At 42.9% G+C, this 16,653-nt stretch overlaps 1 protein-coding gene across 1 annotated transcript in view; it reads right to left on the bottom strand.

Moving 5' to 3' along the window:
* Positions 1-647: 647 nt before the first annotated feature.
* Positions 648-16,653, bottom strand: part of MREG (melanoregulin) — a 68,851-nt gene continuing 52,845 nt past the window's right edge. Inside the window, exons 3-5 of the mRNA XM_043445816.1 lie at positions 5,169-5,259; positions 3,902-4,065; positions 648-2,649 (exon numbers count right to left, since the gene is read on the bottom strand). Of these exons, the coding sequence (XP_043301751.1) occupies positions 2,515-2,649; positions 3,902-4,065; positions 5,169-5,259 (390 nt within the window). The 3' untranslated portion in view covers positions 648-2,514. The remainder of the gene's footprint in view (positions 2,650-3,901; positions 4,066-5,168; positions 5,260-16,653) is intronic.

Here is a 16,653-nt window from a genome sequence, read left to right as displayed (position 1 = left end):
GAAACAGAAATACTTTTTATTGGTTGTAATTATATTCATGGAATAGGAAATCTCGTGTTCTATCTGCTAAATTACAGCCCCCCTCCCCGCTCTTGCTGCTGAGTCACTTCAGTCATGTCCGCCTCTGCAACCTATGGAGTGCAGCCTGTCAGACTCCTTTGTCCATGGGATGCTCCAGGCAAGAGGACTAGAGTGGGTTGCCATGCCCTCCTCCAGAGGATCTTCCCGAGCCAGGGATGGAACCCAGGTCTCCTGCATTGCAGGCAGATTCTTTACCGCTGAGCCACCAGGGAAGTCCCCACCCCCTCGCTTCCTTGGTGCATGTTAAAATAAATAACTATTAATATAAAATTTTCCATCCACCTACCACTTGAAACTGCCCTGCATACACACATGAACCCCTGGATCCTGTTCCTGCTTGAGCACCTTGTGATTTCTGAAGTGGTCGCTTCCGGCACCCTCAAGCCCCTCTCAAGTACTTCTCAATGGAACTGAGCACAGATTGGCCCCTTGACTGGCTTTAGAACGACCAGAGGTCCTTAAGCCCATCTCTCTCAGCCTCTTTACCTTTAATTTAAAGGGATTAAGGAAAGAATATCTGTTTCCTCTTTATTCTCGGAAATATAACACACATGCAACTGAAAAGTAAAATAGAAACTTTTTAATTCTTTGCAATGAAAGTTTCCTGGATAATTCCATGAGTTTTTATAATCATAGAGACAGTTTTAACCTTACTTATTCATTACCAAAAATAAAGACTATGGTTACAATTTATTCTCTATTTCTATAGATGCAAACAATATTCTCTATTTTGACATCAAAAAAGGGAGAAAGACAAAACACAAATTCCATGGACAAGGATGAAAACAGTATGATCTTCAAATGTATTTTGCTAATTTATGGTTTCTTTTTGGTTTTGTTTGTTTGTCTCACTGTATGTTTATCTTGCAAGAGCCTACAGAAATGAGAGAAAATACCTCTCATATTTTCTTAATACCTGAGAGAGGTATTAAGAACTAAACAAAATAAAAATGTATTATTTATTTTAAAAAATAAAACTTTTTGTTTACTTATTCAACTATGAAAAAATTTTCTGAAACATGTCAGTTAATTGGTCTGCAATGCACTCATAAATGGATAACATGGATCTCCTCTAACAAATATTTTTTTTTTTTTAACAAATATTTTAAACAAAGTATTCACTACCTAAAGAGCGAGTTGGGGTAGGGAAATCTTCAAGTCACAATCCCCTGCACAGACTACATACAAGTTACTTTTAAACTTGAAGTCATAAAAGCAAAATCTGTAAAAGTAAGAATATTACTATTATTTTCAGCAATCTACTGATAAACCTGAAAAGCTCTTTTCAATACAATGAACCCTGATTTCATGGCAAGCTCCTTGCTTAAGGGGCTATTAACTTTTGAAGCTGAGCTGCTCAACCTGTGGCAGACTGTATTGACAGAAATGCTCCATTCTGAAAATCATCTTCAGGATGGAAGAAAGTTCAGCAATGACTTTCTTCAATGCAACACGGCCTACAGATTTGCAAATATACACGCGAGGACTCTGGGCAGGTCCAACTTTCAGTCAATAAGCTGGAAATAGGCTAAAGAGAAGAGAAGGCAGTGAAGGTCAAATATCCCCAATAAAATATCAGGCAGGGGCTTGTGGACTAGAGCTGGACACTATGCAAAAACGAGGTAACCAGATATCGCTAATGTTAAAAATTTGAGATGCCTGTACCACAACTGAAGACAAAGCTTTTTACATGGAGTTCTACTTGGGATCATTCTACTTAGGACTCCCTCCTGAGCAGCACTCCTAGATATTTCTATTATTTGGTACACCTAAACTTCTGGATATTATCCAATGGATGCCCCAAACACCTCCAAGGTTCTGTAGGTGCTCCAAAATCAAGGAAGGTCACATCATGTCTGGTAGTGTTTTGGTGTTAGCCTGTATTATATAACAGTTATTTAAAAATTGGTAATCCATATTTGGGCTCAATGATGGCTCCAGTAATCTTATTTTATTAACTGGAATATCCCATTCTCCTAATAGGATCAGTGGTCAAAGCTCATTGTACAACCAAAACCAAAATGGGGGCTGCTGCTGCTGCTGCTAAGTCGCTTCAGTCATGTCCGACTCTGTGCAACCCCGTAGACGGCACTAGGCTCCTCTGTCCCTGGGATTCTCCAGGCAAGAATACTGGAGTGGGTTGCCGTTTACTTATAAAAATGGGGGCAAAAGAATCTAATCACCCATGATAAAACAGCCCACTGACCAACTCTTTGATGCAAGATCACCAAGATGTTTCAATGCAACCTCAACATTTCATAGAGTTTCATGATGACCAGCTATCCAAACTCTTAGGTTTTAGGAGGATTCAAAAATCCTTTTTCTCTTAGCTAGCTCTCTTCTTGCTCATTCTCGTTTGCACACATCTGCCCAACTTTGGTTGGTTGTTGAGGTCCAGTGGAAGAATTCCCATTCTGCCTTGAAGCTTCTCCTTTAGGGACTTGGAAAAGGAAAGTAGTGCAGTTCTTTCCGGCCATCTGCCAGGCATGGGACCCCAGCCTTCTTGGGGTAAGTTCGACTGGCAATTTTAAAGAACTCTTCTGCAGCATCAAGTGCAATGAGACGGTCCTGCCAAAAAATTAAAAACAAAATTGTTGTCAAAATGGAAACAAAGCCATGTCTGTGGCAAAATTCATCTAAAAGCACATCCATCTAGAAATAACAATGAGTGAGTAAAACATTTATTAAATATTTCTCAACAAATTTAGAGACACTCCTTAATCACTTACATTCTCAGGAAACATTCCCCTGGCTCTTAGAGTCTTTTCAAATCATTTTTCAATCTTAGGCTGTATACCCACTATTTCTCACATCTCTTTGATCTAAAAACGGTTCAAAAAGCTGACTGCACAACAAAATTGGCTGAAAAATACAGATTCTTGAACTACAACCCAAGTCTCAACTGGTCTAAGCATATTCCAGAAACCTGAATTTTAAAAGCCCTCCAAATGATTATGATGTGCTGGCCACTGGACACCGAGGCATAAGATGTCAGCACCATCTGCCACACCTCATACCATGGTGAAGTTCATGGGGTCAGAATGATGAGTAAGTATATACATTAACAGAGAAGCAAAAATTTAAAGCAAAATCAGGAACCTAAATGTCCATTAACAGAGGACTGGATAAAGAAGGTGCGGTACATCTAAACAATGGAATATTACTCAGCCATAAAAAGGAACAAAATTGGATGATTTGCAGAGATGTGGATGGACCTAAAGGCCTGTCATTCAGAGGGAAGTAAGTCAGAAAGAGAGAAACAAATATTATATATGAATGCATGTATGTGGAATCTAGAAAAATGGTACAGATGATCTTATTTGCAAAACAGAAATAGAGACAAAGATACAGAAAACAAATGTATGGACACCAACGAGAGGGAAAGGGGAGTGAGTGGGATGAATTGGGAGGCTGAGATTGACGTATATACACTATTGATACTATTCATAAAATAGATTAACTAATAAGGACCTACGGTATAGCTCAGGAAACTCGATTCAGTGTTCTACCAATACATTTTAAAGCAACTACATGAGATAAGCTGCTTCATTCATGTCTGACTCTGTGCAATCCTATGGACTATAGCCTGCCAGGCTCCTCTGCCCATGGGATTCTCCAGGCAAGAATACTGAAGTGGGTTGCCATTCCCTTCTCCAGGGGATCTTCCCAACCCAAGGCCAGAATCTGGTCTCTGAAATCTTCTGGATGGCAGGCGGATTCTTTACCATCTGAGACACCCTCCAAAAGGACAAAAGCATCTATACTCTAATAAAAATTAATTTTTAAAAAATTACAAAAAAATAAGCAGATGGACACTTACCATAACAAAGAGATATCTCTCCGAGAGCTCCCAACTGGTTGGGAAAATACTGGTCTCTTCAGCCAGTCTCAGCAGTATTTCCCGAGCTTTCCTTGTGTTTTTAGAATCACTGATGGTGCTAAGTTTTGTCACTGCCAACAAAGAGTCTGCTTCTCTTTGAAAACCTGTGTAAAGAAATTAAACCCTCGTGTGAAGCAGTCACGAGGAGACAACAGACCTGCAAGGGGTGAGGGGACCTGTCGATGGCTTTGGAGCAAATGCGAGAAAACTGAAGCCCACTCCCTTTGCTGCCCTGCAGCTCAGTGAGGTTGGTCGGGTCTTTAATCAAAATGCTTTTGCGGTTTCTTCGTATCAAATTTTCTTTGTTACTTATCCCTCCAAGTTAAGCCTCTGCTACTCACCTACTGACTGCCTGCCACCCCCTTTTGGAAACCCTCCTCCCCTTCCCCACCTCCTCCCCTGTCCCCAGAATTCCTACTTGCCCCCTCAACCTGCAAAATGGTCATCTTCAGGTCCACACTCCTCCCTCCAAGCCCAGATTCCCTCCCCCAGGGCAATATTGTTGGTTGGCTAAATTACTTGTACAAAGGTCTAAAAGACTCATAGATTTAATACAAGCATAATATAAGTAACAGGGGACAGCAACTTGGTACCCACATTTGCAAAGTTATAATGCCAAGGTGTAATGTTCTCTTTCAAAGGAGAAGGACTGAGGACTTCAAAATTGATAAATTCATTTTTTGTGAACATGAAAACAAGCTTCTTTATCATGTGAGGGCCATATTTACTGAATTACAACCCTGGCAGAATTAAGAAAAATCAATACCCAGTAGCTACTCTAATACCACAGGTATTTGCTGCCTCTCTTACAAATAATATTTCTCCCAATCTGCTCTATCTTATAAATCTATGAGTAATTGGCAAATCACTCCATTTAAATCAATCAATGTACAGTGCCCCCCAATTCAATGATCTTGATTGAATGAATGTCCCATATGATTTCACTGCCCTGTGCTACTTGATACTGAAGACAGATGGGGTAACACATGGCAAAATATGTCCTCAAGACAAGGGCTGATGATAACAGAAACATCAGATGTGTATGCCGGAGGATACAGAGAGGATGGCATTGGGAAAATAATTAGTACACAGTAGCCTTAATCAGTCAGTTATTGACATTCCTTTTATAAAAACCAGGCTGGAAGAAGTAAAGAAGAATAACCACAACTGGTTATATTTGCCATTTTATAATCACTTTTAGACTCACCTAAATCTTCTAAAATGCGTTTCCATCTACTTCTCACTTCCCTTCGAATCTGCCGCAGGGTGTAGATATCATAATTGAGTTTTTGCCACTCCTGTAGGAAAAATTAAAGTTCAGTTTTATTTTTACACTTTGGCCTAAATCTCTATCTAATTCCCAAAGTTAACTTGTTAATGCGTGTGGTTCTCCTCTTCACTAATCTTCAAGGCATATCCCAAAAGGAAGAAGGAGTTGGGTGAGATGAAGTCAGCAGGAATACATCACCTCCATGTCTGGAATATCATGTACCAGGTAACACATCTCAGAAACTGTCCTAAGTAACCTCTTCACATTATCTAATTTCCCAACTACAGTGATAGCACCTATAAAGTGGGGATAACAACAGTGAATATTCCATTTAAGAATGTTATAAAGATTGAAGGTATTAAAAAAAACTTTTATATATAAAATATCTGCACACTTTTATATATAAAATACCTGCACACAGTATTACTAAAGACTTTTTATAGATAAATAAACTGACACCCAGAAAGTTTACCTAGCTAATACAATATCATCCAGCTAATAGGTACTGGAATTGGTATTTGAACCCAGGTCTGACTCAGAAGTTTCTGAGAAAAAATGACACCCAAAGAATTTGTATCTTCCTTTGCTATCAGAATACAGTGGAGTTGGGAATCCCAAGTTTCTTGATTTCCAGCCAATGTTTCCTTTATCGTATTACAGCATTGCTCTTTCATTTATATTCCCAAGACAGGATAAACTTTCAAGCACTCAGCAGAACTCTTAAAAGGTTATCTTTCTGAATACTTCAACCTTATGGGTAGTAGGTCATCATTGGTGGTGTTCAGTCACTGAGTCATATCCGACTCTTTGCAACCCCGTGGATGCCAGGCATCCCTGTCCTTCACCATCTCCCAGAGCGTGCTCAAACTCATGTCCATTGAGTCGGTGGTGCCATCCAACCATCTCATCCTCTGTCATCCCCTTCTGCTGCTGCTGTTAATCTTTCCCAGCATCAGGGTCTTTTCTAATGAACCGGCTCTACGCATCAGGTGGCCAAAATATTGAGCTTCAGCTCCTCAAACAGAACTTAAATCTTTCAGGAACATTAGAATCTTTACTGAGCTATGGATTTCTTTTAAACACCATGGAAATTTGTTTTCAAGGAGCCTTATCTATATGGAAAATTCATTTTATAGAGTATATCTTTTCTGCTTTGCAAGAAATTAGTCATACAATTATGCTAAAGTACAGCTTAAAAGAGCATCATTCTAAATGCTCAAGTTGAGACTCAGATTATATGGTATTTTGACTCCTCTAACTGAAAACGTTTCAGTGTTGCCAGGCTTGCCTTGCTCATCCCTAATCAACTTTCATGACTGGTTAAGAGAAATCAATTTAGCTTCCATCCCCAAACATTTATAGATACCACTCTAAGAAAGAAAAACTAGCAAAATAAAGCAGATTTGGTTATGACTGCATTTTAAATCTTGTATCTGAAGGTACAAAGCCATCAGAAGGTCATGGATTTCACAAACTATAGTTCACAACAGCCAAAACATGGAAACAACCTAAATGCCCATCGACAGAGGAATGTATAAAGATGATGTGGTACATGTATACAACAGAACACTACTCAGCCATTATAAAAGAGAATGAAATAATGCCATTTGCAGCAACATGGATGGACCTAGAGACTATCATACGAAGTGAAATAAGTCAGAAAGAAAGACAAATACTCTCTGGTATCACTTATAAAGAAAGACAAATACTCTCTGGTATCACTTATATGTGGAATCTAAAATATGACACAAATGAACGTATCTATGGAACAGAAACAGAATTGTGGACATAGAGAACAGACTGGTGGTTGCCAAGGAGAGGGGAGCGGGAAGGGATGGATTAGGAGTCTGGGGTTAGCAGATGCAAACTGGTATACATAGAATGGCTGAACAAGGTCTTACTGTATAGCACAGGGAACTGTATTCAATATTTTGTGATAAACCATAATAGAAAAGAATATGAAAAGGAATGTATATACATATAATGAATGAACTGCTTTGCTATACAGCAGAAATTAACACAACATTGTAAATCAACTGTACTTCAATAAAACTGTTTTAAAAGGTCATGAATTTCAGCTGTTTTTCATCAGTCAGGAAGTGGTGAGTCTGAATCCTCTTGCCTGGTCCTCTGTTTTTGATCAAAGGTGTGAATGCACATGCATATGCATGAGTGTGCAGGGACTGGAGTCAGGGAGAAGCCTGCGACACCGGAGGGCAACGTTAGCTGGGTCATCTCAGAAGTGTGCAGTCCACACCGCGTCCTGGGCACCATGTCAAAGCGCTCCTAACCAGCGCCCTGCAGACCGTCCAAGTATTCAGTACGGCACTGCCATTTTCACGGGACGTGTCATTCAGTATACACAGCATCTTGGAAAAAAGCGCAGAGGGTCTGAATTCCAGTTCCATTCTCACTAAGAGCCTAACTTTGGGCAGGTTCATAAAGTGACACAGCATGTCACTGGCCTAATCTGCACTATGGGATAATAATACTGCCTTCCTCTCGGGCTTATTATGAGGATCAAACGCTTTAATGCAAGCCCTGAAAACAGAGCTTGGTGCACATTCTCCTCCAGGCACAGCTAAGAAACAATATTCCAAGACTCGGGATGATTTCCATTACAAGGACTGAGGGTATTATACATGGCATGAGGCAGTACCTCATCGGTGAGGACCTTCAGAAAAAAACATTTCTCTGTTCTTGACATCAGGTAGGATTTTGCTTTCCCCCAAAATTATTTCACTGTTCTGAACACTAATTTTTATAACTGATCGGTTTCCATGCTTTCCTGAAAACATAGAATCCTATCATGGAAAATGTACAGAATCTTGAAAACATTTTTGAATTATCAGAAATTTTTACTACTTTTTATATCTTTTTTCTCTTTTCTAGTTTGTGCTCTCATTGTAGTTTCATGTGAGTTAACTTAAGTCCTTTATGATTTAAAAAAAGATTATAAATATATAAAAGATTACACAGAGCAGCGCTGTGCTTATTCTCAATGAAACTGACCCTCCTTGCCGGACTAAATGACAAGTGATCAGAGTCCTATTCATGCTTGATAGAGACCCACCCAATCAATTCGCAAGTAAGACACTTTATACATTCACATAACCTTAAATTATCTAACAAACCACTAGGTGGCTTCATTACCTCGCAATGGAAAGTCTCTGCTAATTCTTCTTTAGCTCCTTGGGCTTATGGTAAGAACTTCTGTCCTGAATTAAGTGTAGCCAAATCTCTCTTTTTCAGACACACATTCATCATTGGGTAATCCAGGCTTCAGATTTTTTTTTTAATCTTTCTTTTCTTGCTGTCCATCTGTCGATTATTTTGCTATTCCTAGACACTAACACTTAATGTTACACAAACTCATTCCATTTCACTGTCTGTTCCTCTGATAAACTGTCAAGGAGAAGCAACAATGCAACATTTTAAAATCTGCTGAGGATGGATGCATGTGATAAGTGCCTGTTAAGATTAACAGAATGAAACTGCACATTTCATAAATCCACATTATCCACTGTCTTCTTTTGACACAATAGTCATGGATAATCATATATGAAAGCATCCAAAAGCTCTGTGCAAAACTTAAAGCTCTAAAACCAGAAGTAACCTGGGCAGAGTTTTAACAAAGAACTGGTTTTTGAAAAAATAAATGATAAGAGGGGATTTGAATTTCTTTTTAACATATGATCCCAAAGAACAGAATCTAAAAGTAGCAAATAAGAAACGGTGATGAACAAAATCTTACCCACAACTAAAGAAACTAACTCATTTATTCCTTAGTATTAGAGAAAACGAGTCTTATGATATCCTTCTACATTGTAAAAATTGCACCAGTTTTCTTCAGATAAATAACTTGAAAATAACAAGTCAAATATTCTTCATAAGTGACTTGACACTCAAATTAACTAGACATCAAAAGCTAAACTCTTATTTTCTAAAACAATCTTTGTTTACTCATAACTTCTGAAGTAATGCAATGTGGTCATTGTGATGCCATGGCCTGAAAGTTAAACAATGAATACATTAGCAGAGGTGTAATCAAAAAAATCATGCAAATTTAATTTCACAAGATATCTGGGAACCAAGTCAAACCCAAAAACGTCTGACAAAGAGCAACTGAAGATACTTAGCTGAATCCTTGAGGTCTTTCTCCTCTCTAGTTGTTGGCCAGATCAGATTAGAGCTGCTAGAGAGGAAGGCTGAGGTCAAACATGAAAAGCAGAGCAAACCACAATCGGCTTCCACTGTCAGGAGCCAGCTCTCCTGCAGCTCTTCCATCCCACGAACTGGTCCTGACCTTGAGCTCTGATTCAAGCTCCAGGGGTCATTTTCTCATACATAAAATTAAAACATTTTATTCACACTTGTTCTGTGTTATTGTGAGGTTGTGGATACATGGCACAGTTAAAAAATACTTCTTACTTCTTCCTGGAGATTTGTACATTTAAAGAAATGAACTCTAACAATAGATGACATATACTTTAAAATCACCTTATACTTCTAGGAGCAACCTCAAAAGAGATCAATTTATTTTTAATTATACAAATAATATAAACACAAAGAAATAAAAATTCAAAGAGAACAGAGGGCATAAAATGAAAACTTGCTGCATCTACTTGGCTTGAGCTGGGTTATGTGACCATCCTTGAGCCAATGGGATATGCTGATTGGCTTATGTTATTGGATTTCAAGCCAAGCACCCCTTCAAAGGATTCTGATTTTATTGCTCTGAGAGGTGGGTCCCATGCACAGATATTTTTAAATAGTTTCTTATTGGTTCTAATATCTAGCCAGGGTTGAGTTTATTAGCTTAAGCCAATCAGTGTCCTGTTTGAGCTGTGGTGCTGGAGAAGACTCTAAGCAAGGAGATCAAACCTGTCAAAATCAGTACTGAATATCCACTGGAAGGACTGATGCTGAAGCTGAAACTCAAATCCTTTGGTCACCTGATGCAAAGAACTGACCCATTGGAAAAAACCTTGATGCTGGGAAAGACTGAAGGCAGGAGGAGAAGGGGATGACAGAGGATGAGATGGTTGGATGGCATCACCAACTCGATGGACATGAGCCTGAGCAAGCTCTGGGAACTGGTGATGGACAGGGAAGCCTGGCGTGCTGCAGTCCATGGGGTCACAAAGAGTTGGACATGACTGAACAACTGAACTGAACTGAATCAGTGTCCACTCTTAGAACTGAGAATGTAACTGTTCTCTCCAAAGGAAATTTGGGACAAACTTGATAGATTGATGAGGGAAGGAGAAAACAGGTCTTGGAGAAGCAAACATCAAGCATCTGCTTATGGCAGACTGAACAGTTACCCCAGGGTCTGCATTATGTCTTTCTTTTTTGCTACTGGAACCCAGATTTTATTTGGGGCTGCAATGTGCCAGTCCCAGGGAACAGATCGTGATCTGTGCAAATGCTAGTGAGAATCTGTGTCCCCAGTTGTTCTCCTCCCTTGCAATGAGAGAGAGAGAAAGATGGAATAGCTATATCGCCCCAAGTATCCACATGTATCATACACTGTGAACATCCCTATGGGAATTCCCACTTCAACTCAACATCCACACTAAAAGAAGACTCCATACGACTGTGGCTATAATAACATTAAACATCTAACTCAAGGAACTACAAGGTACAGAGTAGTCAAACACTTTTACTTGCAAGTGACAGCTTTTTGATAAAATGAATTCTTTGAACATTGTAACTGTTATCTCTTTCCTTTCAACTTTCACCAGTTTGGATCATCTTATGCTACTTTCTATTCAAAATGAAGTTTCCAAAAGATATTAAAAAAAAAATACTGACTGCTTCTCCCATTTCATTTTCTTTCATTCTGCAGGTAAATAAGTAAGAAAAAGACATGTGATATATGGGAGTGGGGGAATATCTGGATTTTAACAAGCCTCTAACAGATTCTCTCGTGCTTGCTTTTCACAGAGAAACTCGAAGTGGATAACACAGACTAGGGTAGTCTTCCAGCTACTGAAGAGCATTCAAAGCTGTTGATGTCAGCCTGGAGGAAGGTTTTTAGTGACCCAGGAAAGGGCTTGGTTTCTGAGCCTAGTCATCATTTTCATCAGGTACTGCATGGGGTCAAAGGTCACAAAAATAGCAGAGATGACTAACACAGGGAATGTAAGAATCAAGGCTTGAAACCTGTAACAAATAAGGCCTATGATATAAAATCAACAAGGTGAAATTTATTAGCAGCAGTTCATGCAAAAGACACGTCCCTGCATCTGGTCCTTTGACTATGTTGACTTTTTTCAACCTAAGAGTTGGGTGCATTTTTATTTGCTCCTCATAACAAGAACTAATAACTTTATTTATTCCTTGTTCTAGTAAGAATTGTTCGCTTTAGTGGAAGCCACAGAAAGATCGATATTAGATGGAACTTTCCACCCAGGATGAAGGTTTTCTAAGAGAATGGGCTCTCCATCACTGGAGCTTCATGGGATAGCTGCTGTACTTTAGGGGCTTCGCTGGTGGCTCAGGCAGTAAGAATCCACCTGCAATGCAGGAGACCTGGGTTCGATCCCTGGGTTTGGGAGACCCCTGGAGGCAAGCATGGCAACCCACTCCAGTATTCTTGCCTCAAGGATCCCCACGGACCGAGGAGCCTAGTGGGCTACAATCCTTGGGGTCGAAAAGAGTCAGACACAACTGAATGACTAAGCACACAGCACAGTGAAAATATACTATATAATTTATAATTTCTAGAAATATAACTTCTGTAGGTTCTTTCAACATAATATATTCCTTCTGTGTCACCTGGGAAAATCAGAAAAGGATTTGAAGGCATTTACAAAAAAAAGAGAGTCAGACAGACAGTAGACAGACATAGATAGATCATACTGGCAGAGTACTTACAACCTCCCAGGTACTACTCTAAGCTGTTTATATCTATTTATTTAGTTAATTCTCATGATATGACATGTATGAGATGGATTTTTTTTAATATTTTAATTTATTTATTTGGATCGTATTTGCAGCAGGCAGGATCTTTAGCTGTGGCAAGCAAACTCTTAGGTGCAGCATCTGGGATTTAGTTCCCGGACCAGGGATCGAAACCCTGCCCCCCTGCATTGGGAACACAAAGCTTTAGCTACTGGGCTACCAGGGAAGTCCCAACGAGATGGATATTATTATAGCATTTGAAAAATGAGCAAACTGCGGCTCAGAGAGATGAAGTACTTGCCCAGGTGTACACAGCAGTAGGTAAGGAGCTGGGATTTCTGACCCAGGCAGTCTGGTTGTAGGCCAACACACATAGCCACTGTCCACCCTGTCTCTCCAAATGGGAAAGTGGCGGGGTTGGGGGGGAGTTGGCACATGAGCAAGGGAAGAAGGGAGGTAAAGACGAAAGAGCCGGTGATTGGAACAGAGGTCAACCTGAAGGAGGATCTAAGAAAACACAATTAAAATCCTGGAAGGAAAAAGAACTTTTCTAAAAGCAAAGTATTACCAGGCTGTAGGCAAGAATGCAGCCATGCAAGAACATCCTTCTCAAGGGCTGACTCCTGGGAGTCCTTCCTTTGGGGACTTCCGTTCCGCCTCCCCTCCTCAGAGCAGGTGGAAGGACCTCAACCCCCCTCTCCCACACCCTCCTGCTACACTCATCTTTGAGGAGTGAGACAAAGGCAAAACCACTCCCTTCAAGATGCAGATGGGGTGGGCAGTGAGGGGTGGCAGAAGCCAGGGTCTGAGATCACGAGGACAGAGGAGAAAAGGTCAATGTCTGGGACTGGGTTGTGCTTGTCTGCAATGCAGAGAGAGCTGAGAAACTGCCCACGCTTTTCTGAAACTAGGCTTTGGAACTGAGAAAGGCCCCAAGTTTCTTAGACTCACCTACCTACTGGGTACTTCTTTGCTCTTCCCCTTGAAGCCCCATCACTCATTTCAGAAGGAGACCGGTCACACTGTCTCCCTTCCCTTGGAAAAGTCCCCGGAAAGCTGGTGGCCCTCTCCTCCCAGGCTTTCGAGATGACTGGGTCACAGGACACCTAATTCAGAAACCCGGCTGGGGCCCCAGTGGGCTCACAAGACCAACCACAGTTTCCCTGGCTCACGTGACAGACTTCTTCCTTCCAGAGTGCATTGGCTGGCATCTCTGAACAAAAACACTCGAAAGCTTCAACCCCAGATGCCAAATGCAAGAAATGGAGTTCTGCCAGGAACTAGCTCCCTCTTCCTGAGAGGTCAGAGGGTTTCACTGACGCACTACCAGGACGCCCTCCCCTTTACCCTGCTTCCTCTAACGTCGCGTGGTTCTCCACCCTCCCTTCTCGGCCACGTGGCTTCAAAGGGACCTTCCAGAGCCTTTTCTCTTCCTCCTCATCCCCTTACTCATTGCCGCCTGGCCGTCAGCTTTTCAGACCTGCTACCCACGCCAAGTACCAGGGTCCGTCCCCCACCTCCTCAGCTCAGGAGTAACCCAACAGGAGTGTCCTTTCCTAAAGCATTGGACACTGATGTGCCCTCCCCACCCCACTTCTTCCCATGTCTCCCCAGGTCTCTACGGGAAAGAAGAAAGAAGCATCTACTAAGTGCCCTTCAGGACACCTGGTGGGGGAGGGTGGACATCAGTCCCCCCATACGACAGAAGAAAGGTCTGGTCCTTGCCTGGAGTCAGCCAGCAAGAGGTCTGAGGTTCAGACTCATTGACTGCCTCTAAAGTGCCTCCTCCGGCTCCACTTCCTCGCTCTCCTGCCTCCCTCTGCAGGTCCTGTTCCTCCTCTGCCTCTTCTTGGGCGGTCCTCTCCCAAGGCACTGTGTCGGGTCGTTTCCTTTCCACCTGCCTGGATGATTTCCTCAAACGCCCCCACCTCTGTGGTCACTCCTTCTGGGGCCCTGAGCCCAAGCCTTGGGTCCAGGTCTCCATCATCCCCTTCCTGCCCGATGCCTCCACATGGATGGGTGGCTGACCCGGCCACTGGACAAAGCCCAGTCTGACTCCCCAGCGGCCTCCACCAAGCCAGCACCCCAACACTCCAACGTGGCCATCTACCGCTCTGTGGAGCGTGACACTCCCAACGTGGCCATCTACCGCTCACTCCCCTTCCAGCCCACCTTCGCATCGCATCCCAATCAGTCACCCAGTCCTGGTCCTTCGGCCTCTGTCACAAGATTCCTCTCTTATCTATCCCCACTGCCTCAGCCTTCACTGGCCTGAACAGCTCCAGTAAAGGTCCCTCTGCTTCCAGAAACAAACTACTCCAGTCTCCTCCCAACAAGTTATCTTCCTAAAGGTCAGACTGGGTCATTTCTCTCACAGAGAACTCCAGTGGGTACCACTTACTGAAAAAGCAGTGTCAGCCCCAGACAGGCTCTCCATCGTGACCCTGTCTGCCTCTGACCACATTCACTCCTGCCCACAACCCACTGTCATCTAAACCCTACCCCGTCTCCCAGGGACAGCCAAATGCTGCCACCCTGAGAAGCCTTCACCTTTCTTACCAGCTCAAAGGAACTGCTGCTTCTGTGGAAATTCCTCAGCCCCTTTATGGGAACTGCTGTAGAGTTACTGACTGTCAAGATATTGTCATTGAGGGGTTGCCCAGGTGGCTTGGCAGTAAAGAATCCGCTTGTCAATGCAGGAGACACAAGAGACATGGGTTCGATCCCTGAGTTGGGAAGATCTCCTGGAGAAGGAAATGGTAATCCGCCCTAGTATCCTTGCCTGGAGAATCCCGTGGACAGAGTCTGGTGGGCTACAGTCCATGGGGTCACAAAGAGCCTGACACAACTGGGCACACACACTGTCATACAGGCACTTGTAATACCTCTTTCACTACTAGATTTTGGACTTTGTGGATACAAGAATCTGGATTCATCCATGCCGTAGAGCACACAGCAGGCATCCCAGTGGGTTGGCTGAACTCAAATGAAAATGACAATTCACAGAAAGGCCACCTTCTGCTGATGCCTGAGTGCCTGCTTTGAATCTAGAAAGCAGCACTAAATGTTATCAGAAAAAGCCATGTGAGTTCTCCATGTGGATTCTGAACAAGGCAGGTTTATATAATCAAGATATTTTGATCCCCATATTTTGGGGAAGCAGAATAAATTCAAGAAAGATGAAATAAAACAAAATAACCCATTCACATCTCCTGCTCTGTGCTGATCAAGCAGCCGACATTTGAAAAGTACTTTTCACATATGTCTCTTTAAATAACAACAGACATTGAGGCTAGACTGTGAGGCAGGCCCTGTCCTGAGCATGCCACATGTGTCCTTGTTTTCATTAGAGAATCTGATGAGCTGGGTTTGTGGATTCTTTTCTAGAGGTTGTTAAGTGAGACCCTAGGAGGTTAAACAACTCAGCTGCGACCTCACAGCTGTTAAGTAGGGAACCTAAAGTTTCCACCCAAGTCTCTTTGACACCTTAACCCATGCTTCTCCCAGTACCCTAAGCTGCACCAATTAGGCCCAAATGTAGCTCATTCCATGGCCCTGCCCTGTCACCAATGTGGAAACTGGGGCACAGAGAAAGAAAGGGAACATAATGCAGGGACTTTCATTCCCAAAGCGGCTCTGGCAGGGCCACTCGGATTCAGAGGACAGACAGGCCCCACCCTGCTCTCCACACACCCCTGACCACACACCCCTCACTGCCCAGGTCCCAGTGCAAGGGGCCAGGGGAGGAAAGAAGAGATTATGCAGAGGAAGCTCAGAGCTTGGTCTGGACAGAGTCAAGGCCACCCACCCAGGACAGGCATCCTCCGTCGGGACTATAAAAGCCCATTCTCTCCACCCTCCACCCCACCGTGTGTGAGCAGGAAAGACAGGACTGTATTTCACTGTTCCTAGACTGCCGCTCCACTCATCAGCCTTCTGCTTCCACCTCGGCCCAAGTGGCACAGATCAGACAAGAAAGTTGGTGTGTTAGAGGAGAAACCGCAGACCAGATGAACACTGCAGGAGGAAGTGGTAGGGAGTGGAGGCCAAGGAGAAGCCAGTACCCGGGGACCTGGCGCTTGGTCCTTGGAGGCTCCAGAATTTGGAGGGCCCTCCAACAGCTCCCACCAAGGCTTGGCCTTATAGAGGCAGGACAGGAGGAGGCAGGGCACAAACTTTAAATGAATGGCATAGGGGGGCTTCCCTGGTGGCTCGGTGGTAAAGAATCTGCCTGGCAATGCAGGAGACGCAGGTTTGATTCCTGTTCTGGGAAGATCCCACATTCCTCAAAGCAACTAAGCCGTATGCCACATCTATTGGGCCTGCGGTCTAGGGCCCGGGAACCGCAACTATGGAGTCCATCTGCCGCAACTATTGAAGCTGGCAAGCCCTAGAGCCTGTGCCCCACAACAAGAGAAGCCACTGCAATGAGAAGCCCGCACACCTCAATGAAGAGTAGCTAGCTCTCCCCTCACCGAAACTAGAGAAAAGCCCTTGCAGTGATGAAGACCCA

The sequence above is a fragment of the Cervus canadensis genome, chromosome 24, assembly GCF_019320065.1.
Source record: "Cervus canadensis isolate Bull #8, Minnesota chromosome 24, ASM1932006v1, whole genome shotgun sequence".
In the NCBI taxonomy this organism is placed as follows: Eukaryota; Metazoa; Chordata; class Mammalia; order Artiodactyla; family Cervidae; genus Cervus; species Cervus canadensis.
Note: the sequence above shows the minus strand (reverse complement) of the source record. Positions and strands in the feature narration are given on the sequence as shown.